This window comes from Melanaphis sacchari, unplaced genomic scaffold (genome assembly GCF_002803265.2).
Source record: "Melanaphis sacchari strain LSU unplaced genomic scaffold, SCAv2.0 Contig48_pilon_pilon, whole genome shotgun sequence".
Lineage (NCBI taxonomy): Eukaryota > Metazoa > Arthropoda > Insecta > Hemiptera > Aphididae > Melanaphis > Melanaphis sacchari.
This window is the reverse complement of record NW_020271327.1, coordinates 3,871,163-3,882,101: the sequence shown is the minus strand read 5'-3', so window position 1 is coordinate 3,882,101 and position 10,939 is coordinate 3,871,163. Positions and strand designations below refer to the sequence as shown.

The 10,939-nt window shown below is 24.0% G+C and overlaps 2 protein-coding genes across 2 annotated transcripts; one reads left to right on the top strand and one right to left on the bottom strand.

Moving 5' to 3' along the window:
• Positions 1-1,288: 1,288 nt before the first annotated feature.
• On the bottom strand, positions 1,289-6,714 carry LOC112598534. Its single transcript, XM_025345033.1, has 3 exons — positions 6,611-6,714; positions 6,281-6,530; positions 1,289-1,558 (listed from the first exon to the last, which is right to left on the bottom strand). The coding sequence occupies exons 1-3, from the start codon at positions 6,665-6,667 to the stop codon at positions 1,458-1,460; spliced, it is 408 nt and encodes a 135-aa protein (XP_025200818.1). The 5' UTR covers positions 6,668-6,714; the 3' UTR covers positions 1,289-1,457.
• Positions 6,715-7,249: 535 nt separating this feature from the next.
• LOC112598521 lies at positions 7,250-9,914 on the top strand. The gene is made up of 4 exons (XM_025345022.1): positions 7,250-7,420; positions 8,435-8,678; positions 9,560-9,700; positions 9,758-9,914. Exons 1-4 carry the CDS (start codon positions 7,358-7,360, stop codon positions 9,769-9,771), a joined length of 462 nt encoding a protein of 153 aa, XP_025200807.1. The 5' UTR covers positions 7,250-7,357; the 3' UTR covers positions 9,772-9,914.
• Positions 9,915-10,939: the final 1,025 nt, after the last annotated feature.

Genomic DNA, 10,939 nt, shown 5'->3' with positions numbered 1-10,939 from the left:
ACACAATGAAACTACTTCAGACATAAAAACTAGTTAATATTTTTCTAAAATATTCTTAAATTTGGTACACACTAATCGAACTGTAAAGTTACCATAACCACAAAAATATAATTTAGTTAAATATTTCTATGAACAAGGACGGATTTAACAATTAGCCGTCCCTATGCCAAAAAAAAAAAAATTATCGTCCTTATTTTTAAAAAAATCACCTCTGTACAACAAAATTTCCTTACATGATAACATTTTCTATGTATTATGCAATTATTTTTTTCATTTAACTAAAATTCAATAAAAAACTTTTGATTCAAATATAGTATTTTCTCTTTATTCTTATTATACAAGAAAAAAATAATAAATGCATTAAATAATTATTTGGTTATATAAGTAATTTTATTGTTAGTTATTTATTTTGAAATTGAAAAATTTAAGAAAAAAATTAAGTATTTTTCTATAGGTAGGTACAAGAATAAAATAAATATTAAATACAATTTTACTACGTATAAAAAGCGTCGCCCTATGCGGCTGCATAGTTCGCAGTACCTTAAATCCACCCCTGTCTATGAAAGAAATATAATACGTTTGATGCTTTTAATTTCAAATGTGCCTAAGTAGTTTAAGAATCCTAAGCTACTTAAATATCCTAAATTGAAATTCTCATTTTTGTACCAAAAAGTAATAAGTTGCGTACCCGTTACAATCATACCTCATATTCAACTTGTGTGATTTATAAGATTGGAGAATTTATAAAAAAATTGAGTACGCTATTAATTATTAAAGATACCATTGCTCTATAAGTACACATTAATCATAAATGTAAAACTGATCTTAAATTAATTAATTTTTAAACTATATCTCATACATCCAACACATTACTTAATAGTGACCTTAAATAATGTTAAAATTAATTTATATATTTTAAATTATGATTTGATTTAAGCAACGCAACATGATAAATATAATTGATTATAATTATCAATTTTTACAGCTTAGACTATTAGATAAAAAAAATTTAAAAGATATAAGCACAGATAATAAAATTTCCGTAAATTACACTTATTTTTTACAAATATATTATATTATAAAAATATATACTAAAAAAAACTAAAAAGTATAGCAGGACTTAATTTATGTAATATTTATTAAGCTTTCATATTTCTTTTTTTTATTGTTTTATGTGTAAACAAAAAATACTAAGAAATATTAATATTGAAAATGTTTAACTAAGGAAACATGTTTTAAATTATAAGATGAACTAAACTATAAACAATAATGTTATGTATTGATGGATTATCAACAATAATCTAATTTCTGAGAAAAATGATAAATTAACAATAATATTGATTATTATATAGGTTTTTGTAAGCCATTTATTGCCAAGTTTTATTAAATTTAGTATATATTCAATGTATTTAAATATTTATTTAACCAACTTTAAAGATCGTAATTATTAATACTATTTATTGACTTTCCATTGCCTTATCCTTTTTATCATCTTCTTGAGCTGCTTTTGGATCCATTAATTTCTTCAGTTTCTTTATAGTATTCAAATATTTGGATGCTGCAACACAAGAATAATTTTTTTAAATTTATATAACTAAATTGACAATTGCAAAATTAAAAATTGCAATAAACTAAAATATTAATGTAAATTACAAAACATTTATTGAGCAATTAAATTATACGGTTTCAAAAATGTATGGAAGTTCATGAAAATAGTTAATTAACTATCTACATAACTTTTGAAATACAAAAACTATTTTTAATTTGAAGTTTGAACATCACCCATATAAATTCACTAAGAAAAGTGTACTGTAATAAAGTCTTGATAAAAACTTGTAATATTATAGAGTTATAAATTGATATTTAGTACAAACAATAAACATATACAAAATACAATTCATAATTCTAGTTTCACGCAATATATTATTGGAAAAACTCCACTCCGAGAATATAAAATTAATTATTCTTGTTTTTTGAATTATTAGTTGGCTGATTTAATAGAATACAAAATAATAAAGTTGTACTATTATGCAATCAAAATAAGAACAATACTTTTAAATAATTTATAAAATAAAACTCAATTGGTTTGTGCATAATTCTTCACAACTATTGAAAATTAAACAATTAAAAGTTTTTACAAGCTTAATGAACTTCTCTATAGTCACATTTTATAGTCACAATTCATTTTTTTTTATTGACATTCGTTGAACTTTTATCATAAAAAAGAATCGATGGTAAATTAATCACTTAAAAGTTTAAAATACCCTATTCGTAACATCATTCAACTTACTTTGAATGATTTTACCTATTATAACATTTCAACATGTCTTACATCAACCATTATCATCAGAATAGTGACTCGCTCTACCAAAATCTCATCTCTAACAGCACTGGGGAGGGGTATCTATCAGTAAGGTAAATAATAATAAACACCATCCAGACGGAATTTGTCCGGTTAGTTAAAATACAAATAGATTATGGCCCAAAACCAAGACTAGCTCCTAGGCATTTCACTAACAAGATTATTGAGCGATTATTGACTATCTTATAAACCTCGGTCCCGGACCTATTTTAGACACATCCAGGGTATGGTTGCTTGTAGTTCTATACTTGAATATATAATACACAAATAAGAACCTCTTGAGATCAAAAAAGGTGTAAAACAAACGATAAGTGTCCATATCTAATCAATCTATGCCACCATTTATAAAATATTATTGAGAATAACTACAATTCAAGATTTTACCTATGCGTAATTATAATGTAGTAACAATTTTGTGTAACATTGTTTCTGAAATCTGAATTTTATGTACATTATAATAAATCATAGTTTCCGATTTTTCTTATTGTAACGATATGAACATACAAAAATCTCCTTTATTTTCACGTTATAAGTTTACGCCTTATATGACAATATGTAAAAGTAAAACATATTTGTTGTGGTATATTGATTAATTATACTAATATTTAATAATAGTTCAAATTATTATTTACTACACCTACAGTAATACAGTGTTATATTTAAAAGAAATGTTCATATATTATTTTAATTAATATTTATTTCATCCATGTTAATTGACACTCTCTATTTGTAAACGTCTAAGCATGTAATTCAATATTTTGATGGTCCGTGGTCAACATTAGTGATTAATATTAAGAATGGATAATACTATATAATAATATCAACTTACTACACTACTGTAGGTTTATAAGTGGATATGGATGATCGACTAATATTACTAAAATATTTCTTTCAGCGTGTAATCAAAAATTTCCGATCGCTTTTTATGAAATACTAGTTACATGCTACGTCAATTTGAACACTATTCTTATTTTCTATTTTTATTCTTATTCCTGGGTCGTTCAAATTATTTGGTATATTCCAATAAAAATATATCGGGACCCACAGTATTTTAACTGTTAATTTTATCGATTTACCTATAATAAATTAAATAGATTGACAAGTACCGGAATATTATTGGTTAACGACCAATTAATTACATAAAACAAATAAAATATTTTTTATTCACAAATTAAATACAAAATAGGAATTTTGATGTTCATACGACCAAAAAAAAAAAAAAAAATTTATTACAACAATTAACTACAGATAGGGTTGTGACTATACGTATTTTTATCTTTCAAACACATCGCTCGGAATATTATGTTGTGATGAAATAATTACCTTACGCAATGCGTTTATTAATTGACAGTAAAGTTGACACAACCAAACTATACTCGAAAACAGCAATCGTAAATTCGTAACTATCTAGTTATACATAATACATGAATACATTCTAGAGATAAATATACAAATAACGTATTACTGTTATTATATCATTAGCTCTAACATATATAATATGTTATATATATATATATATATGGTTGTTAAGTACGCAAATATACTGTCATGCATGTTTCACGTTCACATCAAAATACGTTCTGTATAATTTACTTGATTTAGAATACCATCTGTTTAACGGATGGTGTATTTACGTACAATATGCCCACAAATTGTACAAGTGTTCATTCGAGAACTGAAGAAAATCCAAAACACGACTTATTACACAACAAAACACATTACCGTATAAGGAACTGATAGTAATGACAAAATCAAATCAGTTTATGCGCGATAGCATCAATTACGTTTCAAGTGTTTGAGTAGATCTTTACGTAAAGCAAATTAATATATCCCAGATATTAGACCAAGATAGCGATTTATACGTAATGATACGATTTCAATTGAAATTTATCAAAGAGCCAAATCCAATTACATAGACTACTGAGACAGATTAATTTGAATTCCTATGTGTTACAAACATCACTGTAAATTAATTCCAAAAATTTTACTCCGTGATACTAAATCCATCTAATAAATGTAAAATGTATTGAGTAACCAGGTAACCAGCTTGACATGAAATATTGTCACGCGAAGGCGGTCATTCTGCAGTTATTGTTGTATTAAAGCATAGCACTCAAATTGAAGCACGTGAAATAAAAATTACACGTTTTTTTTGTATTTTGCATTTTGGATTATCGATTATGATCAGGGTTCGGGACTTATAGCATTTGCATATCAATCATAGGTGATGTAAAACATAGCAGTGTAATATATAAATACATTTTATAAAACGGAGAATTCAAATGTAAAATTTTATTTTGCATATTTTTGCATATTTTAGAGGTTTTTTTTTGTCGTTGTTGTTGTTGTTATACTGATGCATATTTAACGGTTATTATCGATTGATTCAAAATAAATTAATTAAAATGTTGAACAATTAATTACAAAAATTTGTTTTGAGTGTAAAAGTACTATTTGTGTAGCTATCTGACACAAAAATGTTGCACATGAACGTGATTTATACATACTTCACAAATCGAAAACCATGTAGTTATCTGATATGATTAATTAAAATAGTCTGATATTCGCACTTATCGTACTTAATATGATCTAGTATTTTTCAAATATACTTCCATTATTTCCGTCGATGTGTAATGTTCATTTTCGGCATATTCTAGCCGATAATAGAAGTCTTCCAATTTGAAAACACCTTATAGTTTAATGCACTCACAAAGATTAACATTTTATTAATAACAACAAAGTTTTAGTAAATATTTACCTATATTATATAAAAATGTGTATTTTTTTCAGAACATTCAAAACCCAATATTTAAAAATTTTATTTAATTTTTTTTTAATTAATTAACTAAAAATTATATTTAAATTACAATTTTTTTTATATTTATATCAAATTAATCCTTTTTGTGAAGTGCTTTTTTTCATTTTTAGTGGATATTTTTAAGTTAAGTTTATCAGGTCATATATTATTTTAAGCTCATATTTTAGTGTTATAAGTCCCAAACCCTAATTATGATAAATAAAATCTAAAAACCATAATCAAAATATTTTAAAGTAATATGTTATGAAATACATAAATTTATTATTTCAGTTAAATAATGTATTAATTAAATCTCAAAAAAAGTGAGTTTAAATGTCAACGAAAATCTAAATTTCTTTTTTAAAATCATTTTATTAAATAAAACGAAATTTCTATCCTGGGCACGTTGTAATTGACGGTTGTTAGCACATTAGAGTTATTTACATTATAACTGTAACTATATAAACTATAAATAATAAGATCAATGATCAAAACTCTCAAAGCCTAAAATTTAATTTTCTGTAATGTTTTCAGTATTTCTATATCGACTTTTAAATTAAAAACAAAGATTACTAACCGTTATGAAATATTGCGTTAAAAAAACATGGAAAAATTGACAATGTGTAATATCTATATGTATTACCAGTATTTCAAAGTGAGAGAATGGTTACGTCAAAAGCATAAAAAAAAAAAATTAATAAGTCACACAAAACATTTTTCGTAGGACACTAAAAAGTTTTTAAAATTACTTATTTTCAATGTATTGTGTTTGATATTTTAAAAATTATTATTACCTAATGATTACAAAAATAATTTTTCAAAATATTCATAAGCCAAAATTTTAAATTAAAAATCTATCAAATCATTACATTTACGAATGTTTATGACATACAATTATTTTTTTTAGCAAGTACCAATTATAAATAAGTAATATTTTCTAACAGTAATTTAAACATATTTACAGACCACTAAGGTTTTTCACTGTTAATTTGGACATAATAATGTTTCGAATTCTGTCATGCTAAAACCGAAAACGCAATTGCATGTGAAATACCTCTATTTCTATTGTAAATTCTATAACTAATTAATTAGTTAATGAAAACCTTAATAATATTTTGTACCTTGTTTAACATAATTGTGTAAGAATCGCTTAATCAAAAACATTCGGAATTCTTTGTCATTAATTGAATTGGTGATCACATATTGTATAACTTCCAGCAAATCTTCTAACTCATTTCCGCGCTCCTTCAGTTGAGCGTTATCATTTAAATTTACTTTTTTAAAATTCATGCCATCGTTATGTATATCTCCATTTTTCTCACTCCATTTTTTCAATTTCTTATCGCTGACAGTTTTACCGCCTCGTACGTCCTACACACACAGACAAAAAATATTTCAAGTAAAAATGTATTTTTATTACCGTGTATATAACTATAAGAAAATTAAGTTACCTGCAGCATCGATACACCCAATACAATTATTATGCATATTAACGTTCTGCCCTTCATTTTTAAGAATGGATCGCAACTGTACGAGTGAAATTTAAAATATAAATATTTTTAACAGTTTCAAACATTTTTTAGTAAATTTTTGAACATGTTTATTAATAATTAAAACAGCAGTATTTTCGATTTAATTACAAACATATGTATGTTGTTTATCAGATAATAACGTGCTATAATAAAAACACACGCCAATTACTGTACTTTTCAAACGATTTAAATAATTATTGTAAAAATTCACAAAATAAATGAGATACTAAAAAGTGTACAAAAACAAAATTATTGTAAACAGCTCTTTAAAAACCATTTATCCGAAATTTATTCGCTAAGAATTTTATTAGAAAAATCAAATATTATATACTAGTATACTACCAATTAAAATTTTAATGCGACTCTTCACAACACACCTATATATTATATACATCTTACATACGATATTGATTTCAAGACAGCACAAAAATCAAGTACTCGAAATAAACTTTTTTATTGAATACATAATTTGTTTCATAATACGATTCTATTGTTCTATTTTGAACAAAAATGTTTGAAAATTAGATCATTTTCATTTAACACTTGTGTAGGAAAAAAAATTACAATACGATCAACACACAACTTTGAGCTGCTTTCCGTTTTCACAGTCCAACCGTAAACGTTTGCTACAAATTTTTGTAATCCAGAAATAATTTTCATCACAAGATGAACATTAACTACGCACAAGGAATAGTATTTTTTATAGTTCTTGCATGTGCATTACACACAGTAAGTATCATAAAATAAAATATTATAATTTAGTCTATTTTTATTTATTAAATCTTTCGACAATTAAACAATAATTAACTTCATTGAGGTACCAGTGGCAAAAAATATGTCATTAATTATTTGCATATAATTATTTACTTTAGAACTTTCTCTTTTTAAACTGACTTTTTAAAAAAATTCACAAAATAATGATTATCTATTATTTTTAAATATTTTTACTTTTACTAATAATTACTTTTAATTACAACAGAAACAACAAAATCATATACAGCGTTATTATCTTTATTGATGTAGTCTAATATTGTCTTTGTATAGTTATAGTATGTATACTGACAAAATTAGAGTTTCAATTTTTAAAACGATTGTAAGATTAACCCTAATTAATTTATACTTAAAAACAATCATCAGTTTTTCGGTAGTTTTTAATGTAAACTATTACACACACAAAGAAAAATTAATTATGTAAATAAGTATTTCTATTTTAACAAAAATTGTTGATACAAATATCAAAATATCAACTACGAAAATGAGTTACTTTTATGCATTATACATCTACTATTTGTTTTCTAAATCCGTGTAAATAACATAAACCAAGTTAAATGTCATCAATGGGTGACTTATTAATCAATATTTCGTGTCTATGATCTTTTCACCATTAACACCTAAACCTATTGTTTATTTATTGTATATTATATTATTTATCTCTATAAAAATTCAAAAACAATTTTTAAAAATGTAAATAATTATACGTGGAAAATTATTATAATATAATAATAATAATATAATGACATAAAATACTTTATTCAACCATAAATACACAATGCAGCCGCCCCAATTGTTATGTTTTTTCTACATTAATTAAAAAGTCGTTAATTTTGTTCGAATTCCAAACGAAAAACATAACTCATAAATACTATCATAATTTCATACATGGACAGATTATATCCTTATAAATTAAGCAAATACAAAAACTATAAAAAATTAATCTCAATGATATATTTTTTTTAATTTTAGAACTACACAAAAGCTGAAAAATCATTATCGAAATCCGATCTCCAATTAGAAAAAACTATTTCCGACTTCGAAAGCAAAAATAATAATAATTCTTCAAAAAACAAAAAAAACAATGGTTTAGTTGAAAATATGTTATTAAATATTGCCACTATAATCCAAGGTTGTATAGATGAAAGAACCATGAATAATAAAACATTTAAAAAAAAACTAGACAAATTATATGAGAATACTGTAACGAATAAAAGTAAGTGTTAATATTTTTAATACTCATTAGTTACCAAAAGTCGTGGACTATATATTAATAATACATCAGCCTTCTGTATACACATAATAGAGTGCGCTCCTCGAGTGGAACTCTAGTTACTTCACTATAATAAATTATGAGAATAAAAACGAATAGGACATAGTCTCAAAATTTTTGCTGAAGCTGAACTAAAGAAGTTTTTTTCGTATCCATTACACAAATATCTAATGTTTCATTCGTATTGATAATATCGCGCAATTCATAATTCACTTTAGTTTAACTCCATTCTGAGGTAATCTTGCGATTACTATGGGTATACTCTTTCCATTTATAATATATCATCTATGACTATAACATATACGGCATGATTCTTTTAACAGTAAATATTCATTATCTCATAAAATATTAAGGTGTTTGTACGGCATTGTAAACAATATTACAAGATAAGGTTTAATGTTTACAAGACTGTGAGTTTTTGAAAATATTTTAAATTCATTAAATTAAATATTTTATTCTTTATCGTCATTATTTTTTAAATAATTTATTTTTTAATAACATTCTAAATTGCATACACAATATTTAAGATTTTTGATACTTAAAAATTGAATTCTGAACTAGTAGTAAACTCGCATTCAAAATATTTAAAGTTTGGATGAGTGGAGTTGAGTGGCACAGTGACATCCTACAAAATATTGGTTTACAGTTAAAAGAATTAAACAGTAAACATACATGGTAAATTACTAAAGGCTACATCATTAATGTAAGTATAACTACATACATAGGCCATACTATACTTTATAGTACTACCCTGTAGGCAAGCTAGATATAATAGTATATAAGGTCTTTTTCAACAATAAAATATTCGATTTATTTTATTTCAGTACAAAAATTAATAACAAAATACTCGGCTAAAGTAATGAAGATTAAAAAACAATACGAGCAAGACATTGAATTATTGAAGACAATGAAAAGTGATAAAAAAAGCAAAAACGGAAAAATTAAAAATAAACCATCAAAAATTAGTGGGTAAACTTAAAACAATGATTAATAATATTATTAATAATTGCATTTATTTTTAGAATCAATTAAATAATAATCATGAACGCAGTGTGACTAAATATTCCGTTACAATAATATATTAATTTATTGAACTACCTATTCTACTATCAGCAAATTCAAATTATGTCAAAAATTTATATGAGGTACCTATAGAATATTTTATTAAATAAAAGACAACAGATAATAAATATTTTGAGTAGAAATAAGTTATTGAATTATATGGTGTTAATTATTTTTTCTTCCAACTTTTTCCAATTTTATAATCTAATACTAATGATTACACAATCAATATTCCAGTGATCTTGTGTTGAGTTATAATTTATTATACTGCAAAAAAAAATTTTACAGATAAAATTTTTGATTTAATATTTTTTACACCAAAACTGCAATTTTCTATTTATTTTATATTTTAGTGCTATAAGTACTTTACCTAGTAGTATAGATTCAAATGATTAAATAGAAGTAATAACAGCTTAAATATAAAATTTCTAGATTGTATTTAAAGTAATAAAGACTAAAAATATACATTTTTTCAATCATTATGAAAATATGTTCGTTTTTTTAAATAAAGTAAATAAAAAAAAATATTTAAGTAGAACTAGACAATAAATATTTAGAATCTTAATTAAATATAATTGTTTAAGTAGCTATCGTTATGGAATAAGGAATTAATTGTATGTTGTAAACCAACATAAAATATGAACATTTATGATTTCTAAAACTAGCAAACTATTATTTAAAGGTACATTTATCTTTATTGTTTTATCATAATATGAAAAATCTGTTTAGCTCAATAGAAACAATAGAAAAGAACATGTAATCGAGATAAAATCTAGGTAACGGATATTACTACAAAGTCTCAAGAGCGAATAAATAAATTAGTCACGGTAGAAATATCAAAACGAAATATTTCATATATTTTTAATTAATCTAAAATGAAGTTTCGTCTTCAAGCCGAATTTTTAGAGTCTGCTCAGATGCTGCAAAATAGGTTCCACGGCAAAGTTTTATGAATACATTTTAATATTACTATTACTATATTATATAATAAATAAAAATAAATATGTACAAACAAATTTTAACTAAAATTTATAAACCGACCTGTGTGTAGTTTTTATAAACTTTATTTTTGTTTAACTATTTACCCACCATAACTATGTCTAAACATTAATTTAAAAAAATATTAATTACTTTTAATTCAT

Bases quoted from the DNA above. Each gene is read 5' to 3' on its own strand.
- LOC112598534 (XM_025345033.1), bottom strand. From the start codon at position 6,667: ATGAAGGGCAGAACGTTAATATGCATAATAATTGTATTGGGTGTATCG. The intron at 6,531-6,610 runs GTAACTTAATTT...CTGTGTGTGTAG, and splicing joins TGGGTGTATCGATGCTGCAG to GACGTACGAGGCGGTAAAAC. The intron at 1,559-6,280 runs GTACAAAATATT...CTTGTGTTGCAG, and splicing joins ACACAATTATGTTAAACAAG to CATCCAAATATTTGAATACT.
- LOC112598521 (XM_025345022.1), top strand. From the start codon at position 7,358: ATGAACATTAACTACGCACAAGGAATAGTATTTTTTATAGTTCTTGCA. The intron at 7,421-8,434 runs GTAAGTATCATA...TTTTAATTTTAG, and splicing joins TTGCATGTGCATTACACACA to AACTACACAAAAGCTGAAAA. The intron at 8,679-9,559 runs GTAAGTGTTAAT...ATTTTATTTCAG, and splicing joins GAATACTGTAACGAATAAAA to TACAAAAATTAATAACAAAA.